The 22,663-nt window shown below is 35.1% G+C and overlaps 7 protein-coding genes across 8 annotated transcripts; 3 read left to right on the forward strand and 4 right to left on the reverse strand.

The window, feature by feature from the left end:
• Positions 1-21: 21 nt before the first annotated feature.
• Positions 22-1,387, forward strand: LOC106651555 (mitochondrial import inner membrane translocase subunit Tim16). Of its 2 annotated transcripts, XM_014370088.2 has the most exons (3): positions 22-110; positions 368-676; positions 770-1,387. In XM_014370088.2, exon 3 carries the CDS (start codon positions 791-793, stop codon positions 1,193-1,195), a length of 405 nt encoding a protein of 134 aa, XP_014225574.1. In that variant the 5' UTR covers positions 22-110; positions 368-676; positions 770-790; the 3' UTR covers positions 1,196-1,387. The 2 variants fall into 2 exon arrangements, with proteins under 2 accessions (XP_014225574.1, XP_023314518.1); XM_023458750.1 differs by lacking the exon at positions 22-110 and having other exon boundaries at positions 420-518.
• A 62-nt stretch (positions 1,388-1,449) lies between these two features.
• Positions 1,450-4,732, reverse strand: LOC106651551 (exonuclease 3'-5' domain-containing protein 2). The gene is made up of 7 exons (XM_014370084.2): positions 3,912-4,732; positions 3,586-3,727; positions 3,223-3,522; positions 3,029-3,153; positions 2,314-2,744; positions 1,853-2,232; positions 1,450-1,777 (listed from the first exon to the last, which is right to left on the reverse strand). The coding sequence occupies exons 1-7, from the start codon at positions 4,169-4,171 to the stop codon at positions 1,580-1,582; spliced, it is 1,836 nt and encodes a 611-aa protein (XP_014225570.1). The 5' UTR covers positions 4,172-4,732; the 3' UTR covers positions 1,450-1,579.
• A 392-nt stretch (positions 4,733-5,124) lies between these two features.
• LOC106651552 (ATP-binding cassette sub-family E member 1) lies at positions 5,125-8,595 on the forward strand. The gene is made up of 6 exons (XM_014370085.2): positions 5,125-5,433; positions 5,835-6,082; positions 6,154-6,369; positions 6,549-7,663; positions 7,739-7,973; positions 8,055-8,595. Exons 2-6 carry the CDS (start codon positions 5,870-5,872, stop codon positions 8,100-8,102), a joined length of 1,827 nt encoding a protein of 608 aa, XP_014225571.1. The 5' UTR covers positions 5,125-5,433; positions 5,835-5,869; the 3' UTR covers positions 8,103-8,595.
• A 64-nt stretch (positions 8,596-8,659) lies between these two features.
• LOC106651550 (RILP-like protein homolog) lies at positions 8,660-11,696 on the reverse strand. The gene is made up of 6 exons (XM_014370083.2): positions 10,399-11,696; positions 10,155-10,293; positions 9,949-10,076; positions 9,497-9,870; positions 9,331-9,426; positions 8,660-9,264 (listed from the first exon to the last, which is right to left on the reverse strand). Exons 1-6 carry the CDS (start codon positions 10,762-10,764, stop codon positions 9,141-9,143), a joined length of 1,227 nt encoding a protein of 408 aa, XP_014225569.1. The 5' UTR covers positions 10,765-11,696; the 3' UTR covers positions 8,660-9,140.
• Positions 11,697-12,129: 433 nt separating this feature from the next.
• On the reverse strand, positions 12,130-15,238 carry LOC106651549 (glycosyltransferase 25 family member). Its single transcript, XM_014370082.2, has 10 exons — positions 14,794-15,238; positions 14,492-14,720; positions 14,082-14,424; positions 13,891-14,016; positions 13,632-13,821; positions 13,500-13,574; positions 13,378-13,435; positions 13,176-13,303; positions 12,873-13,076; positions 12,130-12,800 (listed from the first exon to the last, which is right to left on the reverse strand). Exons 1-10 carry the CDS (start codon positions 14,985-14,987, stop codon positions 12,626-12,628), a joined length of 1,722 nt encoding a protein of 573 aa, XP_014225568.1. The 5' UTR covers positions 14,988-15,238; the 3' UTR covers positions 12,130-12,625.
• Positions 15,239-15,611: 373 nt separating this feature from the next.
• Positions 15,612-17,574, forward strand: LOC106651548 (cell division cycle protein 23 homolog). The gene has a single exon (XM_014370080.2). The coding sequence runs from the start codon at positions 15,725-15,727 to the stop codon at positions 17,465-17,467; it is 1,743 nt and encodes a 580-aa protein (XP_014225566.1). The 5' UTR covers positions 15,612-15,724; the 3' UTR covers positions 17,468-17,574.
• A 22-nt stretch (positions 17,575-17,596) lies between these two features.
• On the reverse strand, positions 17,597-20,402 carry LOC106651547 (twinkle protein, mitochondrial). Its single transcript, XM_014370079.2, has 6 exons — positions 19,844-20,402; positions 19,529-19,761; positions 18,534-19,463; positions 18,374-18,474; positions 18,039-18,258; positions 17,597-17,971 (listed from the first exon to the last, which is right to left on the reverse strand). The coding sequence occupies exons 1-6, from the start codon at positions 20,106-20,108 to the stop codon at positions 17,840-17,842; spliced, it is 1,881 nt and encodes a 626-aa protein (XP_014225565.1). The 5' UTR covers positions 20,109-20,402; the 3' UTR covers positions 17,597-17,839.
• Positions 20,403-22,663: the final 2,261 nt, after the last annotated feature.

Below are 22,663 nucleotides of genomic sequence, written 5' to 3' on the forward strand. Positions count from 1 at the left end.
ATAGGCAACGAAGTGCATATATGTCGTGGAAAACTATATCGGAATACGAATTTATGAAGTGGGATGCACACGCTTGAAATTTGGTTGCAAATTTCATGCAAGACCGTAAGGTACATAAATTTTGATTTAAAAGATAAACTATTCGAATAATTTAATGAGGTAATATTGAACGATTGAACATTAATAACTAATTTTAAATAAGTCACGCAACAGATAACGTTTATGAAATTTAAATCAAAATTTTCCCGATTGAATACAATTAAAAGTAAAATTTTAGAAAATAGTCCATGTTTGAAATAAAAATTGTTCCTTGTTTATGATCGTGCAATTAACGCCATATTGTGAAACAATACATGTCAATTTTTAGTTAAAAACTTGAAGGGGCAATGACAGGCTGACAGCTGACCGTCCGTCGTGGTGAGCATACCGCAGTATAATTTGCCGTCTGCGATGCAATCTTAGTCGACGAAATTTGTTCAAGTGTTCACGTGCTGCTGTTTGATTTCTGCTCTAAAATCGTAAGTTTACATCAATGACAGTTCATAAAAATGAATCGTGTGTGATATTTACGGTAAAGTGCAACTAGTGCTTCGTGATGTAACACCGAGTTGTTCTTAATCAATCGAACGTTCACTTAAAAAACCATTCTCTCCTCTGACTTTGTAACGATAACGAGGTTAGAATCATTTCGTTTGCGAACTTTCAACTCGTACATTGGCCGCATTTCAATTTCATAGCAATGTATAACTTTTTGTTTTTTACGCCGCAGGAGACCAACGAGTGAGTGAAAATGGCAAAATATCTCGCTCAGATCATCGTGCTGGGCACTCAAATGGTCGGTCGAGCTTTCGCTCGTGCCCTGCGACAAGAAATCGCCGCTAGTCAAGAAGCAGCTAAAAGAGCAGGTGGTGGACAACAAGGATCGCAAAGGGTGGCCGCCAACACAAAGACTGGTTTGACTCTGGACGAGGCGTTAAGAATTCTGAACGCTGACAAGCCAGATCAAGTCGATGTTATCGAGCGAAATTACAAATATCTCATGGAAGCAAATGACAGGTCCAAAGGTGGTTCTTTTTACTTACAATCTAAAGTTTTTCGAGCTAAGGAAAGATTAGACGAAGAAATAAAAGCAACTCAGTCGAAGCCGCCACCAAAATCGGATGAAACGAAGCAAGATTCGGCCTCGGCTCGCTGACGTTTACCTAGTCTTGAATTCTTGTTAATTGTTTCATAGCTCTTTGTAAATATTATTACAATCTTTAGTTTTATTATATAATAAAATCATCAATTGTGGAATGACATCTTTGTCTTGAATTGAATATTTGCATCCACAATGAATGTAAAAATGTTGTTTGTTGGGCTGAAAGTAAAATATAAATAAAAACAATATTTTTTTTCTAAAAATAACATCTCTCGCAAGAAATTGTAATTTATTATTGGTCTATAAAATTTAATTTTATGGCAGTCTTTTGGTAAAAAGTAATTGCTGCTTTACAAATACTTTTGGTAAAAAGTAATTGCTACTTTACAAATACTTTTTCAGGTACAATTATTTTCTACTAATTACTTATAATTAATATTAACGAATTCCAGCTACTTTGGCATCTGATGGCTCTATCCTGTTTTGAGATTGGCGGATATTCAATCTTTCTTGATTATGACTAATTGACCAAAGTTCTGGTAAAAACTTTGGCTTCATTGTGGTTAGAAAATGTTCTCGCCATAACTTTTCCAATTCAACAAGACCCCCTTCTTGACTTTCAAAGAATTGCACAACCTGAATAAAATAGAGATGCAAATTACTATGTATACAAAATCTTTGATCAAAGAATTCTTTGAATTTGTTACTTACTTTTTGCCCGTGAGGAGGAAAATTTGGTTTATTAGAGTTAGCATCATTTACTGAAATTTTCTTATATAGCTGTTCTTCAAGATTTTTTAATAAGGCTGATGTGATAAAATCACAACCTGAATACTGCTGAATACAATGTTCTAATTCTCTTCTTCGTCCTGGAGGTATGTTGGATCCATCTTTCAGTGCTTTCACAGCTGATTTTAATGTTTGCCACTCTCTGGAGCGGTCGTCGTTTTTCTTTTGTACCGGACAAACTAAAGGAGCATTACACAATGATGCTAATTTTCTTCTGAATTGTAAGTCATGGCAATTACTAACTTCATGACACGATGGACATAATAGCAAAACATCATGTGATTGATGAGATTTCATAACCACTGAAAAATAATGCATTTCATAATAATAACAATAATATAAACATCAAAAAGCTAAAAAATTGCTTGGTTAGAGATACTTACAAGGAAAGTATTTACGGTATTCTCTAGGAACAACATTTTTTCTGACAAATTTTTCATCAGAGCCACAAACAACACACTGGTTGACTTTAACTTGTGTGTAGTACTTTCCAACATCTCCTAAAGCACGTCCTGATGGTTCAAACTTCAATTTTACAGTGAAGGGATCTTCTAAAACCACTTCTCCAAGCCCTTTCGAGACATACCAATCAGCTTTCTTTCTATCACATGTACACAAAATATCACCATCAGGTGCTTGCAAATAACAATTATGGTACAAAGGCTTATTTCTCGTAGGTACACTGGATTTAGGCTCAGAATCATTAATTTTTTTAATTACTTGATCATTAGTACGATTAATTGTTTGAACTATATTATTTGAAACATTTTCATTCTGTGTGTTTGTTACTCTTTTATACCAACTACTCTTGAACCTGAAAAATATCACATGATCAGTATAAATTATTAATGAAAAATTCTTTCACTTATTTTCTTTTGCTTATGTTATAAAATGTTTGGGACTGTAAGCTATACAAAACAGAATTATAAAAAGTAATATTTTTTGTTTAAATATTATTTAATGCAACCAATTTGATGAACTTACAGTATTGACTAAATTTTTTTTAATAGATTTATTCAGAAATTTTTTTATAATTTAGTACTCTCAATTGATTTTTTGTTAACTTATGTCTAAATATTAAATTTTTGTTATTTTTACCTCGTGTCAATAGTTGAAAATGGTAAATCATATAATCCATCCTGCCTGCTATGGCTCTGCATGTTTTTAATATATAATATTAAACTTTTCCACAATGATCTGTTCTGTCTGACTCTTTGCAGAATCTAAAATTTGAATAAAATAGTTAAAAACTAATTTGATGAAATGCATAAGCACTATGAAAAGCCTCTAACCTTATAGAAAATTAGAACAGATACATGAGCGTCATAAGCAGCATAAGCTATCTGCTCAGTACTGAGTTCTTCAGCATTCCAATTTCCACATCTGACACTTCGAACTTTCACCATTTCAGTTCCTAAATATTCCATACAGAGAGAAGACAGACTTTCAGGACATGGTAATGAAAAGTGGCTAGCTAAGGTTCTGACATCTACAGTTCCAAAAACTTGACAATTATACTCTTTGGTTACTCTTTCTCCATCATCGAAGCATCCTACACCCACTTTTATTAGTCTTCGATTCATCAATAACTCCTACAAAGCAAAGATTATTCTTTTAATTAACAAAAATTGTATATATTTATGAATCAACTATACCTTAAGTTTATTAGGAACATGGCCTAATTTAGATAAGCGAAACAATGCACACACTCCATTACGAGTAGATAGTTGTATCAGTGAGACAGGACCTTCATTAACCCATTCGCAATCAAACCCTAGGACTCCATCTGACATGTTTCTGAAAGGAACAAGAAGTCGATCATTATGAAATTTATTTTCTCATGGAATCTGATTGAAATTAAGTGTAAACATAATAATCATGATTGAAACTCAAGCTCACATAGAAGTATTGTCAATTTCTACAAGTTATAGATTAAGGTGAAGCATCTTATCAGTCAATGTTTACAAAACAGATAGTTTACCTGTGAATACGTTGAATAGCATAATCACACTTTTCTGGGGTATCGGCCAAAATAACCTTGTCCAATGAAAAAAGTGTGTCTTGACGCTGACCGATCATTTTGTCTTTCTGATCTTTAGATTTTTTGCGGCTTTTCGTGATGCCTTGGCAAAGATGCTGCACGCTCTGAAGCACGTTATTGCGGTACTTCGAGGCAAGCAGTACCAGGCCGACGGTAACACAGGCAAAAGCCACATTTTTTCTCAATTCATTCATAATCATGGTACTTTTTTAAATGCTACTAAAAGCAGATAGACACGAAAGTACGAAAATCGAAAGTAATATTCTTTACACGGAAAATACTTTTGATGATTTCGCTCCGGATTAAACGCGTGTACACAATCACAATATACACAAAACAGAATAAATATATCACACACACACGCTTGTACTAATAAATTTTCAATAGACTGCACTAATCCAATAATTTGATACAATTCACGAGAAACATCTTAACGAAATTACAACTAATTAAAATATATATATCTGACAATGATAACAAAAAATAAATGACACTTCGACGGGGGTAACAGTTATACTTGCGACCCGCACGTCTACTTATGTATACGATTAATTATATCACGAACAAAAATTAAGACAATTAAATTAATCAGACAACGTATAATATCGCGTGCACTAACACGTTTGTAACATAAAAGAAGATATAAACTAGAAATTACAACTTTGACAATGAATTTGAGGTTCAAGTTTCGTCGTATGGAATCATTGAATATCACACAACCGCTAACGATGCGGCTCACATATGAGTGCCTACTGAGCCCGCAACGCACGACACACAGGATGTTTGCCAAGCAGAATTGTAATCCCCGAAAAGTGTGGAATTCAAAACTCGGAGAGGGGGGCACGTTTTTAGTCCTCAATCTCGTATGATTATTAGATCTCGATTACAAGGCCAATCAGTACGATTAATGCAAATATTTTATTCTAATTTTAATAAATCAGCCGAATGAAATAAAATTAATTGGAATAAATAAATAACAGATACCGGTCAGCGAATACCCAATTTTTCGAGAGAAAATTAAAAATATCTCATCACTCAGCAATAATTAAGTATTGTATAGTATTATCAGCATGATAAATATTACACAGGAACTCTAATCTAGCATTCCCTTTCTCATAATCAACGCTCAACAATTTGGAGCAGCATGAGTTATGATGGTAATGGGACGGTCTGCCAAGTACGCTTGTCGTCTTGCAAAACATTTCAATTTCCGGCATAAGGAGTCTGCTTTAGCCGACGCACTGCCAATCTAGACGCGAGCGGCGTGAATGATAATAGTGTGCAAGCCGCGAAGTCGTGAATGATTTCGTTTTTACCGCTTATGGTTTACGTTGGCAGTACTACAAGCCAATAACGACGGCAGCCATACATACATACCAGAAACGTTATCCGCAACGCTGATCGTTGGCCTCGTCCACTTCTCAAAAATTTGAGTTCGGTGGCCCACGTTTTTATTTGACGAGTGAGTACAATTTATTAAGCAAACTTTTCTGATTAATATTTGCACCACGTGACGATTCCGCTCAGTGGAATCTCTTTTTACGAAATTTTCGGATATCAAAAAACCATTCAGTGTTTTTAGAATAAAAGAGTTGAGAAGTAGTGTGTTGTTGCAGGTTAGAATTTATAGTGAGAATCACATTGCCATCCAGATGTTCAAACATTACCTAAAATTTATCAATAAATTTTTTTTATTTAAGAAAATCTGGATTTGTTATCACAACCCTTAAATTTGTTGATGACAACTAGTACTTGACTTAAATCATTTTTAACTCCAAATTGTCTAATAAATAATTATAATTTATTTAGCAACTTATAATATCCTAACATATGATGTGCAATAAAAATATGTATCATTTCCAGGGCTCTATTGCAGTGCTTGATAAGTCTTCGTCAAAATGCCACCAAAACGTGCAACAGAGGAAACCGATAAGCTAACCAGAATAGCCATTGTCAATACTGATAAATGCAAGCCAAAAAGATGTCGTCAAGAATGCAAAAAGTCCTGTCCAGTAGTACGTATGGGAAAACTTTGCATTGAAGTTACCCCAAACAGCAAAATTGCATCAATCTCAGAAGAACTGTGCATTGGTTGTGGTATCTGTGTAAAGGTAAGAGCTTTGAAAAAGAAATAATTTTTGTTCTAGAAAAAAAATCTAATTGTTTTTTCTTTTTTATATAGAAATGCCCATTTGAAGCAATTTCAATCATCAATTTACCAAGTAATTTGGAAAAAGAAACAACCCACAGATATTCAAAAAATTCCTTCAAATTGCATAGGCTTCCTATACCAAGACCAGGAGAAGTACTTGGATTAGTTGGAACAAATGGAATTGGTAAATCAACTGCATTGAAAATTCTAGCTGGAAAACAAAAACCCAACTTGGGTCGCTTCACTGTAAGATAACAGAGTTTTTTAATCATTAAACTTTCTTAAAATATAGTCAAAAATCATGCTAATAATATTTTATTAGGTGATTATCTGATGATTATTTTGGCTTGTTTTGGAAGGTTTTTTCATTCAGAGTCATTTGAAGATTGATTGATACATTCTATTATTTGTGTATTTTTTAATAGGACCCACCAGACTGGACAGATATTTTGAGTCACTTTAGAGGTAGTGAATTACAAAATTATTTTACCAAAATTTTGGAGGATAATTTGAAAGCTTTGATCAAGCCACAGTATGTAGATCAGATCCCCAAAGCTGTCAAAGGAACAGTCCAACAGTTATTAGACAAAAAAGATGAAACTCAAAGTCAACAGAGAATTTGTGAAATGCTTGATTTGACACACATTAGAGACAGAGAAATTGGGGCTTTATCTGGTGGAGAATTGCAACGTTTTGCTTGCGCCATGGTGTGCATTCAAGATGGTGACATCTTTATGTTTGATGAACCATCCTCGTACCTTGATGTCAAGCAACGTTTGAATGCTGCTGTTACTATCAGATCTTTGATACATCCTGATAAGTTTATTATAGTTGTTGAGCACGATTTATCTGTATTAGATTATTTGTCCGACTTCATCTGTTGTTTGTATGGAGTTCCTGGTGCTTATGGAGTAGTTACTATGCCTTTCTCTGTTAGGGAAGGAATTAATATTTTCCTTGATGGATTTGTACCAACAGAAAATTTGCGATTCAGAGAAGAATCACTTGTTTTCAAAGTAGCTGAAAGTGCCACAGAAGAAGAAGTTAAACGAATGAGCCATTACGAATATCCAGCAATGGTAAAAACTATGGGTAACTTCCATTTAGAAGTAGAGAGAGGACAGTTTACTGACTCCGAAATTTTAGTTTTGCTGGGAGAAAATGGTACTGGTAAAACTACTTTTATTAGAATGTTGGCTGGTAATATAACCCCAGATAGTGGCTCAGCTGAATTACCAATGCTGCACATCAGTTACAAACCTCAGAAAATCAGTCCAAAATCACAAGGAATTGTCAAACAATTACTTCACGAAAAGATTCGCGATGCATACATCCATCCACAGTTCATCACAGATGTTATGAAACCATTAAAAATTGATGACATCATAGATCAAGAAGTTCAAAATTTGTCTGGTGGTGAATTGCAACGTGTTGCCTTGGCTCTATGCTTAGGTAAACCGGCTGATGTCTACCTAATTGATGAACCGTCAGCTTATTTGGATTCCGAACAGCGTTTAGTTGCCGCTAAAGTTATCAAAAGGTAAATTAATTTTCACAATAACATATTTTCAAATAATGTGTTCGAAATACTTATAATTTTGTATTTTATTTTAAGATTTATTCTGCACGCTAAAAAAACTGGATTTGTTGTTGAGCACGATTTCATCATGGCTACATATTTGGCAGATCGTGTGATAGTGTTCTCTGGTACCCCGTCTATGACGACGGTAGCGCACAGTCCACAATCCCTATTAAATGGAATGAATAGATTTTTAGAATTATTAGGTATCACTTTCAGAAGAGATCCAAACAACTTCCGCCCTCGAATAAACAAGAGCCAATCCGTGAAGGTAAAACATCGCAGTAGAATAATAAAAAATAATCTATTATCTTTGCAAATATAATTTTACTCAAAACCAAATTTTTTTCAGGATGTGGAACAGAAAAGAGCTGGACAATATTTCTTCTTGGAAGATTAGTTGTCTAATAGAATAAAAGAATAAATCGAATCGATCGAATAGAAGAATAAATAACGAAGGGATATTTTTTGAGAACTATATTGGCACCTCGGAAGAAAAAAATTGATTATAAAATATTGCTGAATACTCTCTACAAAATGTCTTTCCATCACACAGTAGTCTATACATAATCGTGTATTATGATACTAGTGCCAAAAGTAGCACTTAATGACAGGGTATAGTTTAGGGCCCAGAGTGAAGCGAGTCTATAAGTGTTACTCATGGCACGAGTGTTCTACAATATTTTGTAACACTGTGCGAAGTTCACTTTTATGCCCTATAATCTAAGACATAAGTTGCTCATTATAGCATCACGACGTGAAATAAGCGCACGCTGAGGTGCCAAAATGTGACACTTATGTAACTGAAAAATATGCCATAAAAGTGAATTTTTTATAATTCATCAAAAAAATTGTTTTATTTCTTTTGAAAACAACATCAAATCTGTTTTTAAATAAAAGTAATGACTTTTTAAAAAAGAATTTCTTATAAATAAATAATTTACTTTTTACTAAATAATTAATTGAAAAATGCATCTTTTTATTTATTAGTTTCGTTATTTGCTCAACAAAGCGAAAATTAAAATCTGCAAATTGTTTTAGTTATTAGATTGACTTTAAATAACTTACATTCATTTTAAAGATATAACTTTGTCAACATCGTTCATTTCCGGTTAATAACAACGTCGCGCAAAATAAATATATCGTATAAAATACACATTTGAACATATGAAATAGATATAATATATATATAGTATCTGCTAATAATTAATAATTGTAATATATTGAATAAACTGTCAACGCGTACGAACATCATTGAATATGACAGCTGAGAGACAAAACTCTAATAGTAGGATTATAAACGTTCCTAATTTGATTTTCTCTATGTTTTTCGGGCTCTTGTCTCTAAGGGAATGTTTTGAAATATCTATATAATTCTTTTGGCATTTAAAAACATGTGCTTTCTTCGACTCATTCATTCATTGCGTTGGATTGCCGATTAGCTCGACGTCTCGCCGCCACTATTACCAGACAGTGCCATTTTCGATAGACTAGAAAGACTTCGCCGAGGACTATTTCCACCCAAAAAGCTTCCACTTGTCTCGGAAAATATTTTTCTGAAACTGAACCACATTTTTCGAGTTTAAAGTTGCATTCTTTTATAATTTCAAGAGAATTATTCTACTTACAACTTGCGAATACCAGATTCGGAAGATTTTTTCCAGGGCGCATCGTCCGGCTCGTATGGCAATGGTCCTTGCACGGGTGCGTCTTCTTCTTCAGGACTATAAAAGGGAGAATCGATGAAAAAAACTCAAGTTCAAAGCTCAAATGTAGACCAAAAGACCAACTTACGGTTGAGCTTTCGGTCGATAAAGCTCGAGTTCGTCTTCTAAATCGGAGACCCGAGCCTTCAATTCGTTCCTCTCGTGCAGTATCTCTTTGAGCTCGGTCGTGGTGAATCGCGGCCTGTCGGGATCGTCCAGATCGTACACGGCTTTGTTCGACAGATCGGGATAAGGCTGTTGACACTTTGTCAGGTCCTCGTTTTCTTTTCTGGCCAGGCCGAGCCTCGCCCGCAGGTTTATCAGTTCGCGATTCTGATCCTGCAGTTGTGCTAGAAAATCGGCGCGCTCCTCGACGAGTCCTCGCGCCTGCATTTGAGCTTGTCTCTGTTTGCGCTTCAATTCTCTGCCCACCACCGTCAATTTGTCCACCTGATTAGTTAACTAGAATCAAACGAAACGAACAGTGAGGCAATTTTGAAATTTCGGAGCTTTTTTCGATCGAGAGTACGGGAAACTGACGTTTTCGATTTCGGTACTCTTTTGTGAAAGCTCCCGGTCGCGGCTGCGAATTTGTTCTCGTTGGGTATCAATCATCGACCTCAAGCGCTGAAGTACGGCGATGTCCACCTCTTGACTCGTCGGGACAGCTGAACAAGTAATAAACAGGTGAGTCACGCGTTGTCGGTTTGATAAGGGGAAAAGCACTATTCGACGGTAACATATACCTTGTTTTTCGTGATCTACGTCACTCCTGGATTCTTGTATAACAGTGGCCAAGCGTCTATTTTCTTCCTGCAATCTCGTGACCATGTCCAATAAATCCCTCGACTCCTGCCTCCAATGCTCCTCTATCTGCTCCAATTCCTGCGAAATAATAATACAGCGAGTAAAAATAACCGCGGTAGCTAGCTAGCGTAATATGCACGTGCGTCAACTGGTGTGTGTGCGTGTGTGTGTGTGCATGCGTACCTTTTCGAATCTCTGCCTGTCCTCGGCCTTGCCAATTTTGTCGGACTCGAGCTGCGAGATCTTGGCGGTGAGCTCCTGCACCTGAGTGTTCTCGCGCTCGTTCTTGGTGGCGAGATTCTCGAGCAGCTCGAGGGCGCTGATGACTTTGGGCATGAGCGAGGTGATCGAGTCCGAGCCGTAGGTGTCGATGAGCTTCTCGCACTCCTTGCCGATCTCCGAGGCGATGTCGTAGACGTCGACGACCGACAGGTCGCTCAGCTGATCGCTCATCTCGCCCGAGGACGGATCGCCGCCCTCCTGGGGATCCATCATCAACGTAATGCAGCTTGTTGGCCTTGGCTCGGGTCGACGATATAGCAGAGGCATTTAAGCGACTGTGCTATGCTGTGAGGCGTGCTGGCGAGCTGCTGATTATCCGTTCCCGTGGCTTACTCGCAATTTGCAGCCTGTGCGATATGGGCTCCTCCTCGCTTGGTATAGCTTTCCAATTTCGTATTTGGCGACTTTCGGCAATTATCGCGCGACGATGTCGCTTTCTTCGGGCCAATGTTTACGGCTGCCGCAGTCCAGCTGCTGTCTCCGATCGACGACTCCCTTTAATAAACATCTACGCGCTAATTCAATTGACAACTGTCACTGTACGTACGTATACGCTCTGGAATGCCATCGGTAAACTCGAGCCTATAGGACAACTGTGAGAGGCCGCGACACGTTCACTGCTTTGGAGGCACCACGAAGCACCGAGGATGCATAAATATCGATGAATTGGCACAGCCTAATGAAAATAATCGCAGTCCATAAGCGAAGGCTGCTGCTGTTGCTACTCTGTCTTTGTGCACGATTGTAATTACAGCGTTCGTCCTTCCTTTTTGTGCCGAGTATGCGTCAGTTTATGCTCGGTCGTATTCTTGCGGCTTGCACGCTATCTCCTTCTTTTCACGCTCGTTCGAGACAGTCTCTGTCTCTCTGTTATAATCTACTCGAGTGGCAGCAGCGACAGCGATGATAATAATTCGCGGTAAGCTGCAGGCACAACAGCAGCAGCAGCAGCTGCCGCCGCCGACGATGACGACTGCATCTCTGCAGGCTGCGAGATCTCTTCTGCAGCCACTGTGCACCTATGCCGTCAGCAGCAGCAGACGTCGTCGCGAGAAGCGTTCGATAAGTTTCCGACACGCGCGGCGTGAAAATTCCACCCTCTCGCGCCGCGACGATTATAACAAGCCTCGGCAGGCAGGGCTTGATGTGTATGTATTTGCCTTGACTACCCCACGAGCACTCGGCTGCTGCTACTTCTGCTCCTCCGAGCTTTATAATATTCGCTCGTATATATACATAAACGTCCAGGCATATGCGTCACGTTTTATCGTCAAATATCTCTCTCGCGCGCGCCCACCCTCGCGCCTACCTACGTCGTATACATAATACCAACACGGCTATAGGCTTGCCCTCCCCCGCCGACGTCGCGTGCGATATTTCATCATCCATCCAGAGGCGAAAAATGGCGCTGACTCGATAAGCGCGAAAGTTTGAATCTCGCCTGCAATTTCAGCTCCGACGACGCTTATCGAATCACGAGTGCACCCCCGCCCAATCTCTGCCTCGCAGATAACTCAGACAGGTGCTAATGAACTTGGGATAAGTGCATTAAATTTCGATATACGGGGGAGCGCGCTCGACTCCGCTTCTCGCGCTTCCACGGCTACAAGAGTCATTAACGTTCCAGTTAGATCAGTTTCCTACCGTTTTTATTCAATTTTCCAATTACTTTTTGTACATATTAAGTGATAAATAACTATCGACGTACATGGTATAAACATTTCAAAACTTAATATATCTTATCAAAGCTTCAAACATACACATTCATTAGGTACAAAATCTTCATAAATAAACTTTTCAATTCCATTACATGGTTTGAAAATTAACTGGCAACTCTTAATCTTTTTTGAACTTATTTTTTTTTTTGATAATTCAAACATCAACGAAATTTTAACATAAATTCTTTTTTTGGTGTATGGCACTTGTCAAAACATAGACTAGTCGGAAACTACGATCTCATCTTTGGTCGGATATTTGAATACTTTTTTACAATTGAAAAATGTAAAAAATGTTTATTCGACATTTGTCATGGTGAATAAAAAAATTGCTGAATCAGTCTGTTCACGGTTTCTCAAAGAAACGTTTGTACTGTTTGATTCTTGTAACTTACATAATAAAATTTATGAGCCTAAAGCTCTTCTTTGCTACCATTATCGCCCCGTGAATTTTCGGGCAACTGAGAGGAGTTTTCTGTATCACTTATGTAGCCTGCATCGCCTGTGTAATGCGTTGGATATATCACGAGAGGTTCAGCTGATAATGCGACCAAATTTCTTTCAGGAAAAAATTGTTTCCATTCTTCTCTACAAGAATTAAAAATAAAATAATTGATAGACTGAACATTTTTTAATCTAAATTTTTTTCATTTTATTTACCTTGTATGCTTGTCATACATGATGGGCAAAAATTCATCTACAGGTATCAAGTTTTGTAATGGCTTGGAATTAATCAATTTTTTGGCTCCTTTAGCTGATAGTAAATATCCTACTGTCCAATAACTATATCCTGCATGTACTAAATACTGAGATCCTTCCACCCAATTTTCGGGATCTTTTTGCAATCGTTTTCTCCCCAAATAACTAATGCCCAAATAATAAATAAATAAAAAGATACAATTTACAAATTACAATTCATAGTTTAATTAAAAACAAAATTATTATTCAATAGATATTACTTACACTAAATCCCAGTCTTTTTTAACAGTTTCCAATTCTTGTAGAATATATAAGACTTTCTGTTTGAAGTATGGTTCAAATTTTACGTCATCCTCCAAAACCATAGAATATCGATATCCACTCTCAATAACCTATATGATAATTTTATAAATTAATTTTCATATTGTATTTATTGATGGGGTCATTTTTTTAAGTTTAAACTCACCTTATTCCAAGCTATGTAATGGCTTAAAAAACATCCAACTTCTCCCATTGTCATTGGTCTGAAAGATTCATAACACAGATTAACAAAGAGATTATTTATCGATAAGTTTGTATGAAAATTACCTATTGTGAAAAGGATCTTTATAACCTGGCATCATTTTGATTTCCCACGAATCTAACAAGCTTTCATTCAACATTCTGGAACAAATGATATAATTAAATTTAAATTAAAGATGTTATTTTAAATTTTCATACCTTCCATCTACAGCATCAATAATTTCATGATCTATGCCAAGCTCGTTAAAGCATGACAACATTCTACTACGTCTTTCAGGTCTTCTTTCAAGATTTATCATGAAAACTTTATCAAGTCCTAATCTGTCTTTAGGAGGATAAATGACAAAGCGTTTCATAGTCTTAGAAATAGGTATACTTTCTATTTCATCTGTAAATAATTAAAGATGATTAGAAACTGCTTATAAATTATTCATTATGATATAAACCAAGTTCTCACCAATGGCTAACATTTCAAGTTTCAAATTGATTAATTGTTGGTAATCATGTTCTAGTTTATCTTGTTTTTCCAGTGGGACCATAATGAATCCATAAATTTCATTATTGCAAACATGCAATGGAATATCTACAAAACCAAAGTCAAATTTTTATTTGTTTTTTTATATAAAAAGAAATAATAATGATACAAACCTGCATAACTTGCTTGAAGTGCAAAAGTAATTATGTCATCTCTTGGTCCATCATAATTAGATATTTTTTTGGAATCATAAGTTAGCAATTTACTAGCTTCCCTTCTAAGATCAATTAGTACCGCACTGTGTATCATTGGAACAATATGACAGTCAGGATTTTCTCGATTCAGAATTGGTTCGTATTCATCTGTTCTCTTATAATAATAATTATCGGTCATACCAGACCAAAAATTACTGTACATTCCATCTGATTTTAACAAAGGTGCTACAACTAGTTTTTCTTGTGAGATCAACAAATTTAGAGTATCTGGATTTGTTAAAAAAACATCTGCGTCTAGCATCTGAAAATTACAAAAACATTTTTTACAATCATTCACATTAAAAATACAATATAATAGTAATACATACAAATACAAAATCTGCCCACATTCTTCTTGCTTGGTCAAGTATTCTCTCTCTTAACAAAATAATATGTTCGAATCTAGAAGAATCCCAATCTGCAATTCCTTCTTCATTTTTAAATCCTTTGGACTTTTTATCAAGAGTAACATTGATTGAATGATAGCTACTTCCTTGTTCGTCTATCCAAGTATTTAATACTTTGATAGTATTATCAATATTATTATCACTTTGAATCCTGCAATAACCATTCATGTTATAGTTTAAAATTCTTGATCCCTAGTATAAATAAATCAAAGAACATATTTCACCATAATGAGATTCTATCCTTGGGATAGTTTAGACTTTCTAAAAAGCTCAATGTATATGGCAGTGTGTGAGCTTTATTTCTAGCCAAAATCCCGATCAAGACCGTAGGTTTCTGAAAATTGGCATGATGCTCGCTACTTGTTATTATCACTATGTGCAGCAAAACGAATAATATACTAATTTTATGGCACAGCATTGTTGTTATAATTTGATTTGATAAATATATCACATAATAGCAGCGTTGCAGTGTTTTTCTGTTGTAAACAAACACATCAATGTGGGTTAGAATGTGTTGCCGCGGGACTGCAGAAATTAGTTCCAATAGAAATCTTTGAGCTTAACTATGCAACTAGTGTGGGAGGAAAGAGGACGGAATATCATATAGAGTCTATATGAAACGCATTTAGCACAAAGGAGTTACAACGTATTATATTTGAAAACATTGAAATTGTACATCGCATGATAACGTCTCACGAAAAATTTCAAGTCAAGTTAAACTGATTAAATTGTTGAAAATTATTAAAATTCTATCAATAAAAAGGTAAAATAACTTTTATATTTTTTGGTAAATTATTGTTTTAAAAATTTATTTCAGTTATACTCCGTGGAGTTTAGTTGAATTTAAAAATTATCGAATGAAAAACTACAATAAAACCAAGCCAATTTAATTTTAAGAAATTTATTTAATAAACTATATAAATATTAAATATTAGTATTCAATCGTGATGTTGTGTTACAACCTTAAATAGGTGGCCCGCAATCGCTTATCGCAGCTCGAGCTTTTCGACAAGCAATATTGTGTCGGCCCCCTTATGTTTTGATTCGTGAAAAGCATCAGCCGGCTTGGTGCTGTAAACAAGTTAGAAGTACAATTCTCTTTTAAGATTTATTTAATAGTTGTTATTTTCGTAGTGATAGTGGTATTTTCAAAAAATGAACACTATGGACGATCCATCCATTAAATTCGATATAAAGCGAATCAAAGCAGATCTCATCAAGGGAATTTCGGAATGTTCTCAACGAGGACTCATGCACACAACAAAATGGCTAGCTGAATTGAGTTATTCTTTGAAAAATATTTCTCACGATGACACTTATCTCATGGCTGACACTCCACCCACGATTAAAATTAGCGAACACGATGTCGATTCTTATAATTTGGCCAAAAGTTATTTCGATCTCAAAGAATACGATAGAGCTGCGCATTTCTTGAAAAATTGTAAAACTCCAAAAGCCAATTTTCTTTATTATTATTCGCAGTATTTGTCTGGTGAAAAAAAGAAGATTGACAATATGATTGATGTTCCACCAGATCCTCTAAAAAACAGTTCTTTGAAATTACTTTGTAGTGAATTGAGAAAAGAGCATAATCTTGGTAAACTAGATGGGTATTGTTTATATTTGTATGGAGTTATTTTGAAAAAATTGCAGTTGTCTAAGGAAGCTATTGATGTCCTAGTTGATGCAATCCACAAAGAACCAATGCACTGGGGAACCTGGCTAGAATTGGCAAGTTTAATTACAGACAGAGAAAAATTAGATGCCCTTTCTTTACCCAATCATTGGATAAAACAATTTTTCTTAGCTCACATATATTTAGAGCTACAACTTCTCGATGAAGGATTAGCTCTATATTGTGAATTGCAAGGAATGGGATTTCAAAAAAATGGTTACGTTTTAGCTCAAACCGCTATCGCCGTACATTACAAAAGAGATGTAGATAATGCAATTCTTACATTTAAACAGATAATTGATGATGATCCTTTTTGCTTAGATAATATGGATACATATTCTAATCTTTTGTACGTGAAAGAATTGAAAAATGAGTTGGCTCATTTGGCTCACAAAGCAACTGAAATTGATAAATATAGACTAGAAACCTGTTGCATCGTTGGTAATTATTACAGTTTAAGAGCAGACCATCAAAAAGCTGTAATGTACTTCCATAGAGCATTAAAACTAAATCCTCAATATTTATCAGCATGGACATTGTTAGGTCATGAGTTTATGGAAATGAAAAACACCAATGGTGCAATTCATAGTTATCGCCAAGCCATTGAAGTTAATAAAAGAGATTATAGAGCATGGTATGGTCTTGGTCAAACATATGAAATATTAAAAATGCCATTTTATGGTCTTTACTATTACAAACAAGCACAATTATTAAGGCCTCGTGACAGTAGAATGGTTCTTGCTTTGGGAGAAGCTTATGAGAAACAAGAAAAGATACCAGAAGCACTTAAATGTTATTATAAAGCTTGTCATGTGGGTGATATAGAAGGAGTTGCTTTAATAAGATTAGCAGGATTGTATGAAAAATTGGGTCATCATGATAATGCAGCTGCTGCGTATACTGATTTTGTCACAGATGAATTTAAAAATGCTGAAAGAACTGAACTAAGTCATGCATATAAATTTTTAACTGACTATCATTTAAAAAGAGATGAATTGGATCAAGCAAATCATTATGCTCAAAAGTGTTTGCAGTATGAAGAAACAAAAGAAGAAGCTAAGGCATTCTTGAGGACTATTGCACAAAGAAGAATCAAAGTTGAAGATAATCCTATGGTTGTTGAAGATATGAATGAAACAAATCCAATTGGTGAAACAGGAAATAATATAACAGCACAAAGCTCACAATTATCACCCATGAACTTGTCATTTACTCCAATTTAGAATTGTATGTTAATAACTTGCTTTTGAAAAGCATTTCAAAATAAAAAAAGTTTATTATTAAGAAATGAAGTTTTAAATATAATTGATGTTATGATTTTGAATAATAATTTTATAAGGCATATATTTTTTGTTTTGAAATTACTTGAAATTTTTAAGAAAGAAAATAATTTTATTTGATTTATTTTCATTTTGCTTTTCTGATATAACACTACATAGGTTCAAACAGAACAAATAAGGGGCCATGGTTAATTTATTTTAATATTTCATTTATTAAACAACTAAAATTTAATTTATGATGATATGTTTATCCACAAATATATACAAATTAAAAATACTGTACATTATACTACATTATATTTTGTGAAATTGACTTTACTCCAAAATATACTTTGATGCTACTGTTTCTTCAGGCTTGGTTTTTTTCTTTTGAGAATAACTAAGACTATTTTTGTCAAACTCTAGTAGCATTATACCCAAATCACCACTGTAACGATTTTTAGCTACCTGTTGAATGAAATTATTTCATGAATAGTATTATAGTTTATTTTATTTTCTATTATAATTCACATACTTGTAAATATTTTTTGCCTCTGACACTGGTTAATCTTTTGTCTTGAACAATTAGAACATTATCAGCTTCTTGTGTTGCTTTAGCTCCACCAAAAATTGAAGCAGTTGTTAAATCTCCATCTTCTTTCTCTTTCCTAGGATGAATAACTAATGAAACATGACAATTAAACTTTGTTGCAAAAGTTCTAAAAATAGCTATAATTTTGTCTTGTTTCCAAAATCTGAAAATTAAGATTTAAAGTACTAAAGTTAAAAATCTTTCATTTACAAGCAATCAATAAATGTGTTTCAATATTCATATTAGAATTTTAATAAATCATTTGATAGAACACATACCTATCCATATATTTAGGCTCATCTGACATTCCCATCATGAATTGTACATTATCAATGATCACGTGAGCTATATCATGTACGTAAGTAGCATGTTCAACTGCCTGGAAATGATTTATTCTTTTAAACTGTGCATACAAATGAAAAAAAGATTTTTAATTACCTCCATTACAACTTTTATACTCTGTTGTCCATGAAAAGTCATGAAATAGATTGGGAGTTTCTCAAATTCATTAGCATAGTGATCAAAATTTTTAATATTTTCATCCAATGGTACCCCAGCCATTTGTTGCAGCATTGTTTTAGCTAATCTTGCATTTCTTATTTCAAAACTACCCCATAGTGTGTTTACACCTTGCATTGCTAAATCTAAAGAATATTCACTCATAAAGGTGGTTTTTCCACAACCAGTTGGCCCTGTGATTACAGTGAACTCCCCTCTTCTATGACCTTTTAAAATTTTATTCAATGATGGATATCTTGTCCATTTAATTCCTTGAACTTTGTCTAAATTTTGTAAATCACTCAGCACATCTTGTCTTAAACTCTGAAAAGTTGTTATACTTTTATGCCATATTGGTTGAGCATTTTGAATAATTTCCTTCAAATCGTATCCCAAACTTGATGCAACTTTTGCATTGGGTTGTCTATCGGTAGGTCTAACAAAATGACATCTATTGGCATCTAGCTTTTTGGCAAAAGTTCTTGCTGTGTCCCAACCAGATTCATCATTCCCAAACCATAAAATGAGTTTCTTGTAAGACTCTAAACTGGGTAATATTTGTTGAGGAATATTTTTTAAACCATAAGGAAGACAAATAACTGTAGTGGCAGCTTTTGATGAAGCTATTGCCAATAGATCTTCTATGTTAGATACTACTACAACTGTTCCATCTGTTTTTATATTTTTTTGTTTATAAATTATAATACCACCAGCATTCATAGCAGGAACAGTTTCCAAGTTCTTGAGATCAATAGAAAATAATTTATATCCAACTACTAAATTACGAAAAGCTAAAATAGGAAAATATAAAGTATCTGAGGAACTGTCATACAGTGTATTCATTTGAGCCATTATTTCTTGTGGAACATACTAGAAAATATAAATAATTATTATTCTGTTGTTGTAATGAAAACATGAAAATCACAATTTTGTACCCCTAAATTAAATTTTTCCATAACTTCCGAGTATCTATCATTTGGCAAGGTTTCCAATGATTGAGTTGACTTTTTGATAGTTTCCCATTCTTTATGGAAGTCTGGTAACACTTCTATACCTTTTCGCAATAATTCTATTTCTTCAGCTGCTTTCTTTGGATTTTTTGGCACTATGATTCTTTCAATGGTACTCCAAGGTCCAATACGCTTGCAACTTTCACACATAAAAAATCCTAAAAAAATTCATTAAAGGTTTATTTTAAAAAAATGAAACTCCACAATAAATTTGATAAAGTTAAGTAAGAAAATCAATACCTGTAATTTTATTTATATGTATTTTACAATTTTTTTTCTTTAAATCTTCACAAAGAGCGTAATTTGATGTGATGCAAGCATGGCCTTCCAAAGTCATACTATTTACAGATTTTAATATCTTTTTAATTTCAGATAAATGAATAACAGGTACCTCTTCATTGATGTCGTGATATGACTTAATAGCAACGCGATGTTTGTGTATAGTTTTTGTCAACAGCCACTCCAACGATTGAAGATACTTTAACGAGTGTATTCTCGAAAACATTTCAATAATTAACGATTATTTACAATCCTAACAACTTTCTGATTCGTCAGCCCATTCGCCGGTGCACACTCTGTAACCAGTGTCACAATATAAAGCCGAAGGAAAACAACAAAGGTCGCCTATTTTTCCAGCGTTGAGAGCAACTTAACATTTTTCCACAAATTTGAATAAAACCATAAGTACAATTCAACGAGAATTAGTCATTATTCAACAATAATAAACAACTTGGATTCGCGTCCGGCGCGATACCACGCGGTCTGATAACGCACGTGTTGCAGAAAACGGCGTAATGTTATTGGCAAACGATTTTACCATGCGAGTTTTGCAGCCGGCTCGAGAACTGAGATGCCGATTATGGCGGCAAAAGCGGCGTTTAGCTTGGGGACCCTCGAAGCCAAACAATGGGTCCCCACACTCTCTACCCTGCGTGACGTAACACTCGAATTTTCGTGTAATATGCACTGCATTCTAAACAATGATGTAGGTATGGGCCATGTATAGATATAGGTTTTATTATTTTCGTTCATGTTCGTATAGCACCTAATACCCCTCGATTCTTGCAACCTTCGACTATAAATTTTTACAAAAGCATACGGTTCAACCATGAAATCCTTAGAATATGTGACTCCAAATATTTTTCTAGCGTCATTGTAATTGTTTGTTCGTTGAATTTTTACTAGTCAAGTGTAAATGTAATTTATACTTGGTAAACGATTTCATTGATGCGTAATTAGACTCGCGTTAAATCACACGAGTGATGATTACTATCTATCTTTAATTGGATATTTAAATGCGATTAGACTCAAAAAATTAATGATTTCTCTTTATTTGGATCAATACACTTCGTTTACTGAGATTTGATAAAAATCATTAACATATACACTACTGATCTATTTTCATTAAAATTTGATGTTATAGATAGAGTAAATTCACCAATATTATTCACTTAACTGGCTAGACTGACAGTTTCAAGGTCATAATGTGTAACGTACCTAGTATAAACATAAATTGTAAAAATTCAACCGAATGAATTGAATAAGTAAACAATTTTATGAAAAATGAATTCGAAATATTGTTTAGGAGTTTAAAGGGTAAACAATAATTTAGTTTGCATCAATATTTTTCAAGGTCGTTTATTTAAAATCGCCTCATACACATTTTTTATGAAAAAAAATTTCTTGATGATTTCACATAAATTTTTTCGTAATTTCATGATTTACGTATTTGAAATGGTTACTGAGGAATTATATATTAATCCAATTATCATCTTATTTCTAGACAAAGGAATTTGGAGAAATTAATGTTTATAAGAAGTAAGAGGTCATTTTAAATATATGTGAATAATGTCAGATAAGGAGTCACAAAATTGAAATCGAACAGCAAAAAGGATGAGGTATGTTTCAAGTCATTTTATTTCCACATTCAAATACAAAGAATCAAAATTGTTATTACATGTTCAAAATATCATCGTTTCAAAATGTTTGATGGAACTTTTCATTGGATTTCCAATTTTCTTCTGGAATGAATCATTATATCCTTTTCATGCCAGAATATCGTATAGTAAATGGTACTCGTAAAGCTTGATGAATCTGCTGGGCAAAAACGGGGTTTTCCCGATTCTTTCGGAGAAGCCCAGTCACCCCCAGCGACGCAGCTACAGCTACTACACCCTCCCTGTCGATTAAATACTCGGAATGACTAAGACGATCGCTACGTTATACATACCGAGCGACTTGATCGCAGGAGATATTTATGATATCGCATGATACAGCTCCGCGTCATTTATAATGGTCAGCTGTCCAATTGGACGGATTGGTAATTTTCGAAGGGCAGAAAATCATTGCGCCTCGACGCGCAGGGTGAACGGGAAAATTCGATAACGCAGAGAGGCACACGCGCCATTCACATTTACTCGGTTGTTCCTCGACGATCCCAAGATCATCATCTTATCGATCACAGCCCTCCGAAAAAAAACCAGGTGTATGGCGCATGTACGGAGCAGCAGCAGCAGCATAGGTACAAGAAAAGAGAATCTTTTTCAGGAGCGCGTAAAGACCGTGGGATATAGCGAGCATATTGTGCTGCTGCTGCACGGGAGCATTTGCACGGGTCGGGGATGAATGAATGAAATGAATGGAAAACAGGATTCAGGAGCAGCTCGAGCAACAGCAGCAACAACGACAGCGGCAATCGGGGTGCGTTTTTTTGCCCGCAACGCTTCACAAATACTCTGCTCCGGCGTACATATAGCGTATAGTAGTTGCTCTCTGCGATTAAATTTCTACTGGTCCAGAGAGAGAAAGAGAGAGAGAGAGAGATGTATTTTTTGTATTGTTGCTGTTGCTGCTGCTCTGCCCTGCGACCGGAATGTTCCCTTTCTTCTCTCGCCATCATCTTTTTCTGCGGGATACGTTGTGTGATCTCGTTAGCCTCTAATACAAGTTTCTCCTCCTCGTCTCTCTTTCTTCTTCTCGTTTCTCTTACTATACACTTTTATATAGACGCAATTCGCGCAGCACCTTACTTTTTTATTTCCTCCTCTTTCCTTCTTTTTT

The sequence above is a fragment of the Trichogramma pretiosum genome, unplaced genomic scaffold, assembly GCF_000599845.2.
Source record: "Trichogramma pretiosum strain Unisexual culture from Peru unplaced genomic scaffold, Tpre_2.0 scaffold55, whole genome shotgun sequence".
NCBI classification, from domain to species: Eukaryota; Metazoa; Arthropoda; class Insecta; order Hymenoptera; family Trichogrammatidae; genus Trichogramma; species Trichogramma pretiosum.